Source organism: Culex pipiens, chromosome 3 (genome assembly GCF_016801865.2).
Source record: "Culex pipiens pallens isolate TS chromosome 3, TS_CPP_V2, whole genome shotgun sequence".
Lineage (NCBI taxonomy): Eukaryota > Metazoa > Arthropoda > Insecta > Diptera > Culicidae > Culex > Culex pipiens.
This window is the reverse complement of record NC_068939.1, coordinates 123,835,318-123,854,811: the sequence shown is the minus strand read 5'-3', so window position 1 is coordinate 123,854,811 and position 19,494 is coordinate 123,835,318. Positions and strand designations below refer to the sequence as shown.

Below are 19,494 nucleotides of genomic sequence, written 5' to 3'. Positions count from 1 at the left end.
TACTGTTAAAATAATAAAAAATGTTATGGAACATTCTTGCAAAATCCATTTTTGCATACGAGTTTAATAACAGTTTATGTTATCATAACAAAATTTGTTATTGGTTTGATAATGGTTGAGAGCCAAAACAACTTGGGAATAACATTTTTTGTTATGGAAGAATACCTCCAACTGTTATTGGAATGATCGGATTAGTTGTTAAAATAAGCAAAAAGAATAACAAAGATTTGTTCGAAGGATAACTAAACATGCTATTAGTTTGTTATTGCAATAACAATCCAATATCAAAACAATCATAATAAATCTTGTTATAAATAACATAAAATGTTATTGGCCTAGTATTTTCAAATATAAAAAAATGTTTTCCCACGTTATTTCCGTCTGCTCGGGTGAAATGTGAAAACATACTAAAGCATGATGCGAAACTTGAAAAAAAAAATTAAGATTTTCAATGAACACCGCTTTTATGCAAACATTGTATTGTTGAACTCCTCACCAAACAATTTATAAATGTTGATATCTTTGTTCGTATATTTGAATTTTATTTGAATATTTTAGAATTTCCCTTATTTATTCGATTTTTATCAAAGAAAATATTTTGACAAAATGTAAAAAATGGATAGATTTTTTTACGGTTTCATTTTTTTTTGTTCAAGATATCCAAATGAAAAAGCTACACAATATGAAAGTTATGTTTTGGATGATATAAAAATGATGGAAAGAAAATCGTTATAACCAACGTTAAATAGTACGAAAAAAAATGAATGACAAATGAAAATAAACTATTAGACCAATAAGATTTAAAAAAACCCTCATATGATAATATTATCAGATCATATCAAAAAGATAAAAGATAAAAAAATTATATATTGTATTGATTGTTGAACTACATTTTTATAGTTGTCAGGTTCAAAATTGAAATGCAGAAATTACAGATAGTTTATTTAGTGATTTGAATTAAAAACATGCAGAATGTGAAACAATTATGCTAAAAAAAGGAGAAAATTGCAATAATTTTTGTTGTTGTTAAAATGTTGTTTTTTTAGATATAATAAATTTTAAAATAAAATTACAAAAAAATTAATCAATAGTTTTAATTCTCCCCTTTAAAATCGGCTCGTAAAATCATTTGAAAAATCAAAAAAAAACAAAAAAAAAATTCAATCAAATTCAAGCGTTTAGAATAATTTGAAGTTTATTAAAAAAAAAACATTTAAATTTGCGTTTTTTATGTTTGTTTTCGCCATTTTTTTTTTTGAAAACTAATGATTGCAAATAAACTGTACGGGTGTATAATGCATTTAAAAAAAATATCATCAACATGTTGGAATTCTGTTTAAATTTTTACAATTTATTTTATTTTATTGACTTTGCCCAGAGTCGAGGGACAACAACCTTTTTTTAAATATTTGCATCGACCTACTCGGAGAAAAATCAGCTCCTAAAATCGTGAAAAAGCGTTCATGAAATTTGGAACCATGAACAAAGTGTTCAAATGGCATGGCATTAAAAACGTACCATGGAATTTGACCACTTTGATCGTGGTTTTTAATGTTATAAACGCTTGTTCATGATTTTGGAAACTGATTTTTCTCTGTGTAATCAAAAAAACTATAGAAATTCAATTGTATATTAGATTGTGTGCACGATATAAAAAAATGTTGTAAATAGTCTGTTTAGTCTGTCTGTGCTAAGTGAGTTCACAATGCTAGTTAAAAGCTTCAAATTATCTACTGAAAATTTACGACGTTTTTCACTGTAAAGCTTGCTATTAAAACTAATTGAAGCTTTGACAAATACTGTTCAACTTGTTCTTGAAAAAGGCAGAAACGAGCTGGTTTGGTAATCCCAAAATATGGACGTCTACCCCAACTCCAAAGTAATGTCGTCAAATGTTGTACAAACAGTCAGTTGGATTAGCTCTTGAAGTGAGGGCCGAAAACAAAAGGGATGACGCCATTTGCCGGTAGATTTTCGTCAATTTAGTCAATTCCGGGTACTAAACTTTTGTACGATAGAGGAAGAATTTCCAACTCGCACACACTCACACAAGGTAATCCCGAGTCTCCGATCTCAACTGGGTAACTGGGACGAATGGAGAAGCCCAAAAGCCTCGCGTTTAAGCGTTCACTTTCAAAGGCTAACCTCCCCCCGAAAATAAAATAAAAACAAGTTCCAGCATTAGACCCGCGCGCGCGTAATGACTAAACGATTTGAACAGGAAGGCATTGTTGATGAGCGGCTATTCACCAGAAAACACCAAAACCCCCCCGAGTAGATCCAATCTCCGTCCGCGCTGTATATAGCCGATTCGCCGGCCAAGGTCACTGCCAAAAAGTGTTCTTGTCTGGCTAGACTTGATCAACTCTTGCGCGAGAGAGATATTAATCAGCGGGCCGAAACAAGTGCTCCGCAAAAGGTTAGATCAGCAAGCGCGGCGCGACGAGGCGAGGAAGCACTTTGTACCGGTCTGTTCGATGCGAACGCAGAAGGGGTGACTTTGGACCAAACTGGTTAAGGCGCGCGTTGGTTCCGTTTCATGCCAGCTTGTCTGTATCAGTGCGTAGTTCTACGAAGAGTTTGGAGTCTGTGCATTACGTCACTACCTTCTTAAGAACGCTCCGCAAGCTGAGCTTGCCGAAGCTGACCGGGAATGTCCCGCCAACTGTAGAAACTCATCGTTGAAGATCTTCAACTCCCAAGACCAGACAGTCGAGAGACACTCTCGAACCCGGAGAACTCGTTCGGCGCTCTAAGCGGCAACAATTTGTTCTGGCCCTGACCCTGGTGTAACACGCTTCGCTAATCAAGGAAATCGGCATTCGGCGACGCTGCGAGACTCTCGACATTTCGGCAAGCTCGTTTGTGGTGCACTTTGCAACCAACTCCGCGCGCAGCTTAAGCCGAACTTCAGCAACTCAACCAAGACGAGTGCGGTGATGACTTGGCGGGACCGTTCTAAGTCTGACGCGCTCATCAATTTGATTAATGAATTTACACGAGAATAATGACTCAAAATTGCTGTTTTGCGCTTCTTTCAAGTCTGTGCGCGCGGGTATTGTTGGGACGTTCTTCCTGACCACATGTGTCGAGTCTCCGGCGTTTGTGTGCCAAATTATGCACGGCCTGGGCAAATTCGGTAATTAATAATTACTTATCTGCGCCGTCTTCGTCGTCGTTTGGATCGATTTGTCGTCATCGCACAAGGTCAACTTCACGGTGTACGGCAGGATGGGAAATTAGCTATCAGCGTGGATAATTAGCCGTTTGATGGTGGTTATGGGACCGTTCCGTGGCGCGACTTTTTCGGCGGTCTGATCGAGGCGTAGTAAATTGAAAATAATCGACGGGTGATGGGGTTTTAAAAGGAGACGGCAAATTTGGGTTGAAATTACTGTAGAAGCTTCTGTTGTTTGGTCTTCAAACATTATTCAAGTTTCAACCGTTTCAACGAACATTCTCTGCGGTTAACTTCACGTAGTAGGCCTGGCCGTCTGCTTGGTCCAGATTCATCAACTTTGATCGATCAGACGGTAGAGTGTGGCAATCTGAGTAGGTCTTGCGAGCGAGCTGTCAAAATCATCATGACGCTACCACGTGCAAAGCTGTCACCAGCGTGCCAAGAATGTGTATGCAAAGGTTGCAACTAATGTTCCGCGAAACAAATGATGTCGATTCAACTCTTCACAGCCAACTGATGCATCAAGGGACGCAAGCCCACCACTACCAACGAAAGAGCCACTCAGACGACCAAGCCGACGACGACAGAACACTCAAGTTCAATTAAAATAATTTTCACACATGTTACGTGTTTTGTTGCCGCGATGCCGGGTCTGTCTCGCCGTCGTCGGCGACGACCGTTTTGAGAAAACGGGCAAAAATAAAACAACAAGAAATTAACTCGCTCTGTGTTTGTGTGACCGAACGTCTTCGAGGGGGTCTCGTCCAACCGGGTATTTTTTTTTTGTGTTACAGACTGAGCGACACTTTGTGATAACGGCGTCAAGTTCAATATCACCTGTGGCGGATCTACGCGGTTGAATCTATTTTTGGGGTTGATTGAAGAGAGTTGAAGCAAACCAGCTGTCAAACGTTTGAACTGTCAGACGCTTGAACTCATGTGGCGTTACGCGTCATCATGAACGCAATGTTCACGATGCTCATGACCAATATTCACGGCCACCATTGTTTTCCTCGTGACACACCCAACCACTTCCGCGGGGAACCTGCTTCATTCACTGCTTCAAGACGTTCTAAAATTAAAGAAGCAACAAAAAAGTACGAGCAGCGTAACGGTTTCAAAACAAACCTCGAAGAAAATCGAAAGTCGAGCAACGAAAAAAACCCCGAACTCAGATTGTAAACATCACCATACTTTTAAACATTTTTTTGTTGTTGTTGGACCGAGCGCGACTTTGGTCAATCAATGTGCGCGCAAAGCTATAGCAAAAACTACATCGGCGTGTATTTTTTTTTACTTTACTCAACGAAAACAGAACCTCGTCGGAGCAAGTTGAATGAAACGAGACGAGCAAAACAGACAAATTGGTTCAAGTCAAACGAAAAAAAAAAAACTGCGTCAATTTCGAGCGCGTGCTTCTTTCGTTTTTTTTTGGATTGGAGCAAGAAGGGACGCTTTTGCTAGTTGGGGGTCAAGCCGGGTGGACCTTGGACGAAAGTTCAGCGATTAGAGAGCCCGGAGGGAGGAAAACATGGTAATTAGTTTGGAGTGATTAGCTTTGAATGGGCTAATTGAAGGTACTTTCACTGAATTTTAAGCGATGGAATTCCGAGACACGATTGGAATCTGCATCTTTGTGTTTTATTAGATCAACTAAGCTGTAAGTCTTGAAGCCATAATTTGTAAAAATCTACAAATTTGCAAGCTGGTGCAAAAACTTTTATTAAATGCAAAAACTTTTATTAAATTGTTAAGGTCAATCCCATTTAGAGTCAGTTCAAATTCTGGAGTCAGCTAAAATTTCGAAGTCAATTCAAATCTTGAAGCTAGTTTAAAAAATTTAAGTCAGTTTAATATTCGAGTTTGTCAGTTTTACTCTTGGAGTCAGTTCAAATTTCGAAGTCAGATCAAATTTTGGAGTCAGTTCAAAACATGAAGTCAGTTCAATTTTGGAAGTCAGTTAAAATTTTGAAGTCAGTTAAAATTTTGAAATCAGTTCAAATTGCTGAGGTCAACCCAATTTAAAGTCAGTTCAAATTCTAGAGTCTGCTCACATTTCAAAGTCCGTCTAATCTTCAAGTCAGTTAAAAATTTTGAAGTCAGTTCAATTTTCGAGTTTGTCAGTTTTATTTTGGAATCAGTTCAAATTTTGAAGTCAGTTCAAAATGTGAAGTCAGTTCAATTTTTTAAGTCAAAAGTCAAAACATGAAGTCAGTTCAATTTTGGAAGTCAGTTCAAAACATGTAGTAAGTTAAAATTTTAAAATCAGTTCAAATTTTGGAGTCAGTTCAAAATGTAAAGTCAGTTCAAAATGTGAAGTCAGTTAAATTTTTTAAGTCAGTTAAAACTTTGAAGTAAGTTAACATTTTGGAATCAGTTTAAATTTTGGAGTCAGTTCAAATTTTAGAGTCAGTTCAAATTTCAAAGTCAGTTCAAATTTTGAAGTCAGTTCAAATTTTGGAGTCAGTTCAAAACATGAAGTTCAAATTTTAGAGTCAGTTCAAAACATGAAGCCAGTTCATATTTTGGAGTCAGTTCAATCTTCGAAGTCAGTTCAAATTTTGGAGTCAGTTCAAAACATGAAGTCAGTTCAATTTTGGAAGTCAGTTCAAAACATGTAGTTAGTTAAAATTTTAAAATTTTGGAGTCAGTTCAAAATGTGAAGTCAGTTAAATGTTTTAAGTCAGTTAAAAAGCGTAAGCGTCCCGCCCGTGTGGATCAATCGGACCGCGCACTGGACTCTCAATCCAGAGGTCGCCGGTTCGAATCCCGCGGTGGGTGCTCTAAAATTCTTTGTGTAAATATGGGTATTCGGCGCCGTCGCTCCGTGCCATACTTTCATACACTTAGGAGCCCAGGGCGGCGAAGTCCTTGTAGATTAAAAGGAAGACACTAGTGGTTGGTACTAGCAATGGTGGCCGACAGCTATAAAGTCAACTTCGTTTTTTTTAAACTTTGAGTTAACATTTTGGAATCAGTTTATATTTTGGAGTCAGTTCAAATTTTGGAGTCAGTTCAGAACATGAAGTCAGTTCAATTTTTTAAGTCAGTTCAAAACGTGAAGTCAGTTCAAATGTTGGAGTCAGTTCAAATTTAGAAGTCTATTCAAAACATTGAGTTCAAATTTCAATGTCGGTTCAAATTTTTGAGTCAGTTCAAATTTCGAAGTCAGTTCAAATTTCCGAAGTCAGTTAAAATTTTGGAGCCAGTGCAACACATGAAGTCAGTTCAGTTTTGGAAGTGAGTTTAAATTTTGGAGTAATTTCAGAACATGTTCAAATTTTGAAGTCAGTTCCAAACCTGAAGTCAGATCAAATTGAAGTCAGTTGAAGTCAGTTCAATTTTCGAAGTCAGTTCAAATTTTGGAGCCAGTTCAAATTCCGAAGTCATTTCAAATTTTGAAGTCAGTTCAAACATGAAGTCAAATTTTGAAGTAAATTTACCGACTCCAGTTCAAAACATTAAGTCAGTTAAATTTTGGAAGTCAGTTCTAATTTTGGAGTCACTTGATGCTCTCTGTTCAGTTGAAATCTTCAAGCCAGTTGAAGTATTGAATTCGGTTCATCCTCAAATCAGCTCACATCCTCGAGCCAGTCCAAATCCGCAAGTCACTAGATACCCTCAAATTGGTCCAAAGTCAGTTGACTATCAAGTCAGTAGGAAACTTTGAGTCAGTCAAAATTCTCAAGTCAGTTGAAATTTTCGAGCCAGTTGAGTTTTTAAAGCCAGTTGAAATGTTGTCAATTGAAATCTCCAAGTCAGTTTACATATTCAAATCGGTAGAAATATTCGAAAAGTTGAGACCTTCAAGTCAGTTAAAGTCATCAAGTCAGTTGAAAATCGTAATAAGTCAGTCTAATTCCTTCATTCAGCTCAAATCCTTAAGTCAGTTCATATCATCAAGTCAATTAAAGCAGCAGGATGGACTCTTTGTTTACATTTCGTCTAGTAATCCGATCACAATGTTTACCTTTTTGACAGTAGTGGCGGTGTTGTTTTGCCGTTGACAGGGAGCGTTCTTTTATTACGTAACGCAGTTGGAGGGTGGAGGAGGTCGAAGGCCGTGTTACGCTCCATACATTTTTTTTTCAAAATTTGTATGGACATTTTGTAACGAGGGAAGGAGGGGGTCCAAAAATCCAAATTATTGCGTTACGTAATAAAAGAACGCTCCCCAAAGCATTGCTACACCACCATTACTGTCAAAAATGGTAAATAGTTTGATCGGATTACGAATTGACGAATCGAGTTCAATCTCAAACGTTGCTTAGTCGAAACGTCAAAGCTACACGCTTATTTTGCATAACCTAAAATTCTTTTCAACATAACCCCAACATTAAACCCTCTTTCAGGAAGCAAATCCCAATCCAGCTGACCAACCAACCCAACACAATCTCCCCAATCACACACACCCATACAAAGCGAACCCAAAAATAAACAAAACACGAGAGAGAAATCGAATTTTTTGGCAAAAAATAACAATAACAAAGCCAGAATCAACAAACGCTACTCTCAAACGCTGGTGCGAGGTGTACAGAAACGAGGTAGGAACAAAAAATAGAGCCCCAGAAGAGACCGAATAAATGATGAAAAAACAAAAACAACCTCATTGAAGTCGTCGAGGAGGAAAAAAAGCCCCAACCATGCGCGTTTTTCCTCCAACAATCGGAAAAAGAAAAGAAGAAGGCCCACTTGGATTGCTTTTTTTTCTTCGTTGGTACGAAGAGCAACCGGTGAAGCTGTCATGGAGCAGTTGACCACCATTTTTTTTTTCTCCGTGGAGATTCTTGAGGTGGGAACTCATTGGCTGCCTGCTGCGAGTGTGGGTGGAGGAAATTTGACAAGTGCGCTTGATATCGCGTTCCGCGATAGGTTGCGTTTACGAACGCGATAACGTGATTTCAACTGTCAAAAAATTAAAGTTTTTTGACAGTTATTGCCAATTTATGAATCGGCAAAGCCTGCTGTTTTTCTTTGTGCAACGAAAATGTTTAAATTTGCAAAAGGAAAAAATACATCACCAATACAGTCTGAAAAAACATGGGACAAAGCCCCAAAAACTCCACAAATTGATGAATAAAAAAGAGGAAAACGAAGGGGATAAGCCGCGAAAAACGAAAAAAAGAAGGTAAACCGAAACAGCGCGAGACTAATAAAAATAACAAAAATCTGATATGCACAGAAGCACAGTCAACGAAATAAAAAAAAAACAACAATAATAATAAAACTAAAACAAATAAAACACACTCGCGAAAAAAAATCGAGATTGCATTTTGCGAGCGCATGGCGCTCTCACTCTCAGCGTGAGAGCCCACCTTTAATTGTATTGGTGAGTTCCCTCGCTCCCTCTTACCTTAACATCCATCTCGTCCGATTCTTCGCTTTTTTCGCGTTTCATCTGGATGGGAACGGCCTGGATGTTGTGGCCGCCGCCGCCGGCCAGAACCGTCGGCTGCGGCGGAATCTTGCCGCCGCCGCCACCATTCTCGGCGGTCGTGATGACCAGTTGACCGAACACCGGAGCCAGTTTGGACCGATTTAAGATCACTTAAGGTGTGAGTTACCGCGCTAGAAGTACCCAGCAGGCGGCGATGAACCTTTGACTTGTGTTTTGTCTAGCGTTTGACACCTCGTGAAACTTTCACTTTCGGTTCGGGTTCGGGATCAAAACAGGTCGATTTACCTCACCTAACCTCAAACCTAACCCCTAATTGATCAATTTGTCCAATTATCTCGATCAATGAAACTTGTTTCGCAGCATTCTACGCGACTTCTTAAAATTTCTTGTTCTTAAGGATTGGCGAAAAAAATCTCACGCGCGTGTGTCACTCAGCGTCCGAAATTTGCGAAAAAATCAAACCACCTCTCTCGCGAGCGGCGCTCACTCCAAACTGGTATTGGTGCGCGCCCTCTCAGTACGCCATGACGTTTTTTTGCCCGTCACTTTTTCGCCTTCTTTTTTTCTGCTTCTCCTCGTTCGGCCTACTGTGCTGACCAGAGCGAACCTGATTTTAGGGGGTTCCACCCGCGAAGGCGACGCGAAATTTTCCCGAAAAAATCCTCTAAGTCGCCTTTGACACACTGGCAAAGGCGCCGCCTCAACGCGAAACGTCACTGCGAAGGCGTCGTCGCGGGTTCGAATCTCGTGCCGCGCGCGTTCCGACGAAAAAATCTAGTTAAATAAACACACACTTTTTTTTTGCTGCCTAGCCTGGCCTGGCCTTAAGGTGCACACCACCACAACGCGCGGAGATACACACCCGTACGCGCCGACGTTGGACTCACGGATGAGGCTGAGCTTGGCCGTGGACGAGCAAAAAACTGCGGTTTTTTGGATTGAGGGAGCTCACGAGCGTGAGTGGCTCGCGAGTTGAGTTTGTGATGTTATTTTAGAGGAGCAGAAGCAGGCTTGGTGGGTTGGCTGTTTCTCTGTTATTGTACGAGATTGACGGGGGTGAGTTACCACCAGGTTGTGGGGGTCGTTCCCGAGGAACGTATATTGAGAATTGTTAAAATAAAATCTACCTGTAAATCGGCAAGACAAAACTTTAATGAATAAAAAGTGAACAGAAAATATCAAGAAATACCTCAATTAATTAGAAGTGTCTTACCCCTCGGTCAACCCTTTCGCGCGTTGTCCTGAAGAGACTAGGGGGTTGACACTTTTGATATCTGTATTCCGTTAAATAATATCATATTGATAAACAATTTGACAACTAAGTGGACAAAACCGAGTAGTCGCATTTGTTAAAATATGCAGCTATCATAAGAATTACCATCTCACATGGGTTAGTTAAAGAAATTACAATAACTCCAGACTGACTACAAATTAGCTAGGTGTCAACACCCTACTTACAAGTTTGAAGTTGAAAAATTACAGAAAATATTAGGGCTTGGCATAACTGACAGTTTTCAACTTGTTTTGATATGGAAAATATGTGTAAATTTGCCTAAATATTCATTTAGAAGAGGTTATTTTAAAAAAGAACATAACAAATCCAATTCATTAGAAGTGACACGCCCCTCGACCATATCAGATTGATGGAAATATTGACAGCATAGTATGCACAGCCAAGCTGTTGTTTTGCTGTCAATTGCGGATGTTATAACATTAGCAATCTTGAATCAATTGAATCCGGAGCAACACGAGAAAAGGGGGGATCAGCATTTTGACAGTTAGTACTATTTTGCTAGTTCTTAAGATTCAGGAAAGTTATTCACAAAATTCGAAGTGCTTAAAAATAGTTGGTACCACCAAATAGTTGTCTGTTGTATTGGAAATTGCAAAATAGTTCCAGCTGTCAAAATGCTTATGCGCCCTTTTCAAATGCTGCTCTAGGAATTATGTAAAAACAATTATTTTGGACTGCTATTGATTTGGTGTCAACCTGCTTGTCACAAGATTGTGGATTAAAAATTACAAATAATATCAGAATGTTCTTGAAAACAATTATTATCTATCTAAAGGCCAGTTTCTTTTTGTGTTTTGGCATGACTGCCAGCTTAAACTCGGTTTGTTTTGAAAAAAATGCGTTAATTTACCCAAAAACTTAACAAGATAAAAATTCTTTTAGGAATGTAAACAACATTAGCCCAATTCTTTAGAAGTGTCTAACCCCTCGTTCAACCCTTTCTAGTGGGTGGATACTTTTGAGACTTTTGACTGGGTGCAGAATAGTTGTCCGCAAAGCGGCCTCAATTTAGAACTGTCAAAGCGGAACCAATTTACTGTTCGCAAAATAATACCAAGAAGTGGCAAGTATTGTGATCGATCTATAATTTATTTTGTCAGGAATAAAAAAAAGTCGATGGCGTCGAGCTATTAAGGTATTCGAAGTCAAAACATTTTAAGAAGAGTGTTGAAATCGAGATTGGCGATTCGTTGCTAACATTTCAAAATCGCTATGTCTCACGAAAAACCTATGACGCTTTTTAAAATGTTAGCGACGAATTATGAATAACTTTGAATGATACCTGCCAAATAATATTGGATAATCATACTCCGATATTATCACTGCACATCAAAGATACATAATCTCGGAACTTCCATTCGGTTGCTCTTCTGATTCACGAAATTCCACCCACTTTTGACACAATTTTTCATCACTTGGAAAACAAAAAAGGCCTCTTTTGGCCGCCCATCGTTTAGTACACGAAGAAAAAAGTGGGATGCACTTAATTTTTCATCGAAAACATCAACATCAACAGTTCCAAAATGTTTCAAAACAATTCACTTCAGCAGCAAAAAAATATGTCACGCTTGAGCTTGAACATAGCCTTCTATAGAAGTATACTTTGTTTATGTTTACAGCTGTAGTGCTGTTGTATTAGTGGGGAGCAGTGGGGAGCTTTCGAAAATTACGTTACGCATTCTGTCTTTTCAGCACCCAGCTTTTGACTTTTGTTTACCGTTAGACTCGAAGGCAAACATGACAATTTTGACAGCTGCTAAAATGTAAGGTTCAATCCCTTTTAGCAGTGAGCAACAGTCAAATCACGATTAATCAACAATGAAAAATTTAAAAAAAAACTTTTTTATCAACGCTTTTCATCAATTGCTCTTCTATTCCACGGCTTACGAATTTTATTTTCAACAAATTTTAAAAAAAATGTTTTAAATTTAGTTTGACAAAAAGTGTCACTTCAACAAAACATGTTAATTTTCCGTCAACCCCTCAACAAAAACATTGCCAATCGCGTGGGTGACATTGGATCTCTCGGAGAAAATTTATCTCCGAAACTCACGGCACAAAAAAAAAAGAGTACAGAGAGAGAACACGAGACTCCGGACTTCTCACGGAGTGAGTTTCCGCTGGATGTCGCGGCGGTATGCTGCTCCAAGTTCGACTTCAACTCTGCATCTTCGGCGATGCTCCAGCGAAGAATGCTTGGATTATTTTTGGGACGGATTTTGGGCCGCGATTGCTGCGATGAACGCGCGATAGCGTCAACTTTGAGTGAGTTTTGAGATTTGATGGCAATGTTTTGACAAGCTGTAGGAGGGAGTCCCCAAATTACGTAATGCCTAAATCAGAACGGGAATTAAATTTCCAATTAACATGTGTCGATGTTTTATGACTGCTAAAATTCACCGAGTGAAAAAAAAAATCCGTCACCAATACCGTCACACCTCCTCACAAAAAAGCTACAAGCCACTTGACGAAAAAAAACGAAGAGCCGACCAAATCTGCCATTCAACCAATTTTGATTTTTTTTTCATTTCGTCTATATTAGTGCCTAGTCGCCGCCACCTCCACTAATACATTTCGCGAAGCTCACAAAAAAGAAAGTCTGAGCGCGCGCGACACAAGAACTCAGAGAAATCAACAAAATTCGCGAAGGCGAAAGAAAAAAAAATCGCGAACCCCTTTTGAACGACAAAGAAAAAAATCGCTCCAAGATCACACTTTTTCACCGGAATTTCGCCTGTATTGGTGACCACCCTCGCCGCGCGCGGTCATCCGCGCCGCCGACTACGATGACCGCGCGCCGTCCCAAAAAAAAAAGAATCTAATTTTGTAGGTGTTGGTGCGCGGTGCATTTTTTCGGCGAGCGTAGCGTGTATGAATCCCGCTCGAATGGATTTTTTTTTCGGGTGAGCTTCCTCACGCCCGAATGCGCGCACACACACCAGCGAGATGATCAAAGAAGGTGGGAATAGGAGAGATGGGGGAGGGGGAAAGAGCGGAGCGCTTGGATCGCCAAATTTTGGGAGTGAAGCGAGCGAAAAAAGTTCGCATTTTTTGACGATGGGAAAAAGTTTACGAGGGGGTGTGAGGTTAGGGGTGAGGGAATTTGACGGCGCTTTGTTTTGAAGATTTTTTGAAAGAAAAAAAAAATCTTTTTTGATTTTTTTTTTCAATTTTCAGATTTTTTCAACATAAACACAAATTTTGACAGTGTTCCCAGAAAACATTTTTTTCAAATTTCATCCAAAATCCAGCATGCCGTCAACCTTCTCCATGTTCTCTTCGCGTCATCGAATCGAATTTTTATGATAATCGGTGTCCCGTTCGTTCCTAGCGGCCGCGGAGCGGCGTCTCGCCCCGGAATGCTTTTTTCGGAGGAGCCCACACGATTCCCCCTCCCTCGAAACTGCAAGTCTCGTTTTCGAATTTCTGCGACCGATGCAAATGAGCGCCGCCACGCCAACTTTGATTGGCGGCGGCAGCTGTCAAAATACTTGGAACTGCCGCCGACAGGTGGCCGACGGAAAATGGCGCAAGGTCAACCAGCTTAGAAGGTGCGTTGACTGACTTTGGCGTGGTCAAAGAACTTGGGTTCTGTCGATGGTGACACTTTTTTGTGTGTGTACAAAATATGACACCAATTGGGGGTTGTTGTTACAAGTGACAAACACACAGGGAGGAGTTGGTACGCATGTTTTTGTGTAACGAAGGCGAAAACATGCGAATTCGGATGCTTTTTTGGTGTTGTTTTGCTGCGACGGAAAACAACCGGCTGTCACACGGTTCGCTAGGAAGTAATTTACCTTTGAAGAACTTAGATTTGGATGCTTTTACACGACTTTAGATTGATGCTTACCTGGAAAGAGAAGAAAGATTGTGGTTAGGTCGGAGTTTCATAATGTTAAAGCATTGGTTAGTCTTTAGAATTAGTCTATAGTGCATGCTGTCAGTTTTTCGAGGGGGTCGACGCGATAAATCTTACAACAAAATTGCATTGACTCAACGAGTGGTCTTCCAACGCAGGTGTCACCCCCTAGAATGACATTTCACGCGAGAAATGTCAAACTTGTCGTGCCCCATCCCATGGCCTGCTGCGCCAACCCGTCGTCGGCAAAGCAGACCGCGCGAAATGTGAACGTATCCGGACCCCAGAAGTGGAACTTGAAGTCATTGAAAAGTGAATTAGGCACGAACCGAACTTCAAATCGCCAAAAAGGTCTAACCTGTTTGAGCGGCGCGGATAACGAGCTGCAGACACTTGAAGTCAATCAGGCCGGCTTCTAGTAGTCGTCGGGGCAGCAGCGGGGTGCCTCAAGAGGTCAAACCAACACGGCAACACGGAGTCCCACGCTGTCGAATTCGGGGCACTTGTGCGAGGTGCCTCCTCTTGAGCGCTAGAGACTCGCAGAGTTGCCAGTTTTGCTGGAGTAGAAACTGACAGCACGAAATCCGCGTTTGACGTTTAGGAGGTGAGTAGGTTGCCAGCTCTGCAAGCTCTTCAGATTGACGATCAACCGTGCAGTTGCAGAAGGTCATATTTGCGGTAAGCGGTTCCCCACTCAAAGTCCGGCAAACAAGTTTCGGACAAGTGCGGCCGCGCCGCGGCCCAAACCTATCGATCGAGACGGAAACTGCGGAACAAAGCGTAATGGAATCAAAATATTTTGATGTTTTTTTTCGCGTCGACTAACGAGGTTTATGTTTTTGTTGCAAGCGCAAATTGGCGACCGAACCGAGAGTTCACGGACGGTCCCAATTAGAACTCCGGTCTTTGTGCAGTTGTGCACTGCCGGAAGATCATGGCCAACTGCGGCGGCAACGCCGCTAGTTTTGCCTAATTTTCGATCGATATCGAGTACGCGCAACTTTCATTCAGCAATATCGAACCCGCTAATTACCGGGTGGCCGTTTACTGTCCGTCACCGGGCCACATGGTTCACGTTCGGCAGCTGATTGACAGTCAGCTGGAGTCGAGGTGTTGCCGACACAAGATTAACAGCGGACGATAAAGGGTCCGTAATTGTACGCTATCAAAAGTCAATATTTTTGCCCAGGACGCCCGTCGTATCTTGGGGAGAAAACGTCGAGCGAAAAAAAGGACCAAGTCGACGTTTACGAGGTACTTGCAAAGTTTCGTCCGAGCAGCCCAGGCATTAACAGACTTGTCAAAACTAATTTTTCTGGGTGTACGCGGACGGGGGGCGTTCCGTACTGGGGTTTTTGGGAAGAAAAAAGAGGAATTGAAAATTATCCCGAGGGGAGCGCAGCCGGGATGGTGTGCAATTTCCGAATAATATGATTAATTTCGGTAATTTGTAATAAGCTTCGGGATAACTCGGTTGAGTGCGCACACCAGCGTTTGTTTAAATTGAAAAATGATCGAATTTTGAGCATTGTTTAAAATCCTTTTGACGTTTATGAGTTATTGACGCTTGATTTTTGAAGAAGTGTGTTTCAGCGTGTAGCAGGACCATTGACCTCTTGCTTTTTCAATTGATTGATAACAAATTACAGCTGTCAGCAATTAAGATCGTCAGAAACAAACTGACAAAAATGTTGGCAACGATGTCTCGAGGTTGTCTTCACTGTCAGATTATGCGGAGCTTCACGTCAAAATGTGTTTTGATCTGTCATATTGCCCGGCTTAGGTCAACAAATGATATCAAAACATGATGCTGTCAGTTTTGTTTTCATTTCGATGTTTACCGAACCTTTTAACAAACCTCGAAATATTTGACATCTCAACTGTCAATCTGACAGCTGTTGGCAAATCGAAGGGCCCCTAGTAGACAGCCTTTCACCTCGTAATGATCATTGATGAAAGTGCCCAAACAACGATAATGGTTAAATTAAATATTACGTGAGAAAAAACAGGCTGTTTTTCAACACAAAACAAAATGCAAAGAAAAAACATCACTCTGACGACTGTGTAAGGACGACAGCTAAAAACACACTGCAAATAAGTGCATGTATGTAATTGACGCTGAAGATTATTATTTTCCATTGCAAAATTGCATATTTCGCAACAACGTCCACACTCGATTCTCCCGAGTTCGGGAAATATCTCAACATTGTTGTGTCCGGCAGTTTAACTAAAAATTTGAATTTTATTTTACGATTATTTCATGCAAATGGGCAAATTTACCGCGGGGCACAAATTTATGAATCGGCGCGCGAAGAATAGGCTCCGTTTAAGGGTTTGTCAAATTTGACATCTAATTTGCGGCGCGCCAGTTTATATCGCGAATATATCGCGGCCGATTTACGGCCGATACTTGTCGTAACTTAAAAATTTTAATTGAATGTTAATGGCCAAAAATGCTGTCAGTTTCTGGCGATCGTCGTCGAGCAGATGCGCTCGCCCCTCGGGCGATCATTTTGACTTTTTGCGAGCTGTCAACGCACGTTAGAACGCGGCCTGCTGCGCAGCCGGCCAGTCTGCAAGCTTTTACGGGGAAAGACACTTATCAAAAACATAAACAAAAGCGCGCTTTGTTGCTGCTGCTTTGTTTACGTTTTGACCAGCCCCGCGTCTAGCAACCGGGATGTCAGGTTGATGGTAATGCGACACCGCGGCCAAGGTTGTCACGCAAAGAGGGTTTCTGCGGAATTGCGCTGAGGTTAAGGTGGGCCGAGTGATCAGGTGTGGTTACTGGGTGCGTTTACGCATCCCTAACCTACGATTACGCACGTGCCGCCGAATGCTCACGCTTTGCGTATTGTGTTACGGGGTGTTGCTGTCAAACTGTCTTTTTTGTTTGTTTTTTTTTTTGACAGGTTGGCAACACGGGAAATTGGTTGAGTAGGCGAAGAGTAGAGTAGAGTAGAGTAGAGTAGAGTAGAGTAGAATAGAGTAGAGTAGAGTAGAGTAGAGTAGGCGTAGAGTAGAGTAGAGTAGATTAATTTTATGACTCATAACGTTGCATGATTCTTTCAGCTCCCTTAAAACTGACAGCATATCAACTACTCAACTTCTGGAAAGAAGGGGTCATAAATGTAATAATCATAATAGATAAGTGTTGCACGGTCAAACAAAAAAAAAGTTAGTAGCGTGAGTTGTGTTACACCGAATTTAGAGACGCACATTAAAGTGAGCAACTAAATTAAACAAAAAAGTGTACTTAAAACTAAGTGCTAGTAGCTTAATGGTGAGACAACAAAAAAGAGAGAGGTTATAAAGCGTGTTAAATTGTGAACAACAAAAAAAGTGAGTTAATTGTGGTTAGACGAAACAAAACAGAAGGATGGTTTAGTGAAGAGGATTAGTTGAGTAACGTAAAAATGAGTGTTAGCAAAAAAAGAAGTAAAACTGTTCAAACTGAAACTATTGCAGCAAGAACTAACCTTCCGATTGCGGCTCGCCTTAGCTCCGTATCTCTGTTGGGGGGAGAAAACCGAGAAAAATATACGCTTTAGTTTTGTGAAGTTTGTAATTAAAACTGTGATGAAAAATTCCGGCAGATCTGATTTGGGTTGGTGCATTTCCGGTTTGCTGGAATTTTCATTTCCCTTTTTATTCAATTTTAAAACACAGCAGGCTGTGCATTTGTGCGATTGTTTGGTCTGTAACTCGGTTGGTCAATTAAATGCAATTTGAAATTAAAAAAAAATCGAGAGCAAAAATAAAAATAATAAAAATCAAAGCAGACCACAAAGCACACACACACACCGAGCCCCAACAAACAATATTGAAATTTATTAAAATTCGCCACTCTCTGCGCTAATTATTGGGTTTCGTCATAATAAACGCAGTGAAACAGAATTTAAAAAAAAAATCTAAAAAAATAAAACAAAAAGTGCACACCGCAAAACATCAATGCAACAGTTCTGCACCCATTCTGGTCAGAACGAAGAGGGGAGGTCAGACGGCGGGTGGAAAAGAATTAATATGCATGAACGAAAAACACGGCGGGAAAAAATCGGATTGAGTTTGCCTGTGTGTGCGTGTGATTACATTTGGAAAAATTATTAAATGTTACACACGTTGTGGGCACACAAAAATGTGGTGGCTTTGCTGCCCCTTTTCCCCCACCTTCTAAATGTGTGTAGGGTGGATACAGCTCGATGCACTCGGAATGGGCTTTGAAAAGTGTTGTTAGGGTGGTTCTGATCTAATGAAACAAATGAAACAAATGAAACAAATGACAAAAAAAATAAAAAAAAAACAAAAAAAAAAATCAAAGAAATCAAAGAAATTTAAGAAATCAAAGAAATCAAAGAAATCAAAGAAATCAAAGAAATCAAAGAAATCAAAGAAATCAAAGAAATCAAAGAAATCAAAGAAATCAAAGAAATCAAAGAAATCAAAGAAATTAAAAAAAAATCAAAGAAATCAAAGAAATCAAAGAAATCAAAGAAATCAAAGAAATCAAAGAAATCAAAGAAATCAAAGAAATCAAAGAAATCAAAGAAATCAAAGAAATCAAAGAAATCAAAGAAATCAAAGAAATCAAAGAAATCAAAGAAATCAAAGAAATCAAAGAAATCAAAGAAATCAAAGAAATCAAAGAAATCAAAGAAATCAAAGAAATCAAAGAAATCAAAGAAATCAAAGAAATCAAAGAAATCAAAGAAATCAAAGAAATCAAAGAAATCAAAGAAATCAAAGAAATCAAAGAAATCAAAGAAATCAAAAAAAAAATCAAAGAAATCAAAGAAATCAAAGAAATCAAAGAAATCAAAGAAATCAAAGAAATCAAAGAAATCAAAGAAATCAAAGAAATCAAAGAAATCAAAGAAATCAAAGAAATCAAAGAAATCAAAGAAATCAAAGAAATCAAAGAAATCAAAGAAATCAAAGAAATCAAAGAAATCAAAGAAATCAAAGAAATCAAAGAAATCAAAGAAATCAAAGAAATCAAAGAAATAAAAGAAATCAAAGAAATCAAAGAAATCAAAGAAATCAAAGAAATCAAAGAAATCAAAGAAATCAAAGAAATCAAAGAAAACAAAGAAATCAAAGAAATCAAAGAAATCAAAGAAATCAAAGAAATCAAAGAAATCAAAGAAATCAAAGAAATCAAAGAAATTATTGAGAAATTTAAGAATTCTTAAGAGATATCAGAATTTTTTGAGATATATAAGAAATCATTGAGAAATTTATCAAATCATTGAGAAATTTAAGAAATCTTTTAAAAAATTCAAAAATCATTGAAAAATTTAAGAAATTATTAATAAGTTTAAGAAATCATTAAAAAATATTTTTTTTGAGAAATTCAAGAAATCATTGAGAAATTTAAGAAATCATTGAGAAATTTAAGAAATCATAGAAAAAATTAAGAAATTTAAGAGTAATTTAAAAAAATATTGATAAATTTAATAAATCTTTAAGAAATTTAAGAAATCCTTGAGAAATTTAAGAAATCTTTTAGAAATTTAAGAAATCATTAAGAAATTTAAGAAATCATTGAGAAATTTAAGAAATCGTTGAAAATTTAAGAAATCATTGAGAAATTTAATAAATTATTGAATCATTGAAATTTAAGAAATCATTCAGAAATTTAAGAGAAATTTTACAAATCATTGAGAATTTTAGGAGATCAGTGTGAAATTCAAGAAATCATTTAGAAATTTAAAAAATCATTCAGAAATCAAAAAAATATTTAAAAAATTAAAAAATCAATG

At 38.9% G+C, this 19,494-nt stretch overlaps 1 protein-coding gene across 2 annotated transcripts in view; it reads right to left on the bottom strand.

Annotated features, from left to right (window-relative positions):
* LOC120412950 (zinc finger protein squeeze-like) overlaps positions 1–19,494 on the bottom strand; it is a 45,162-nt gene that overhangs the window by 9,515 nt on the left and 16,153 nt on the right. Inside the window, exon 2 of one of the 2 annotated variants that reach the window (XM_039573590.2) lies at positions 17,215–17,247. The exons of the other annotated variant lie outside the window; for it this stretch is intronic. Coding sequence (XP_039429524.1) covers positions 17,215–17,247 — 33 coding nt within the window. The remainder of the gene's footprint in view (positions 1–17,214; positions 17,248–19,494) is intronic. 2 annotated transcript variants of the gene reach the window in all.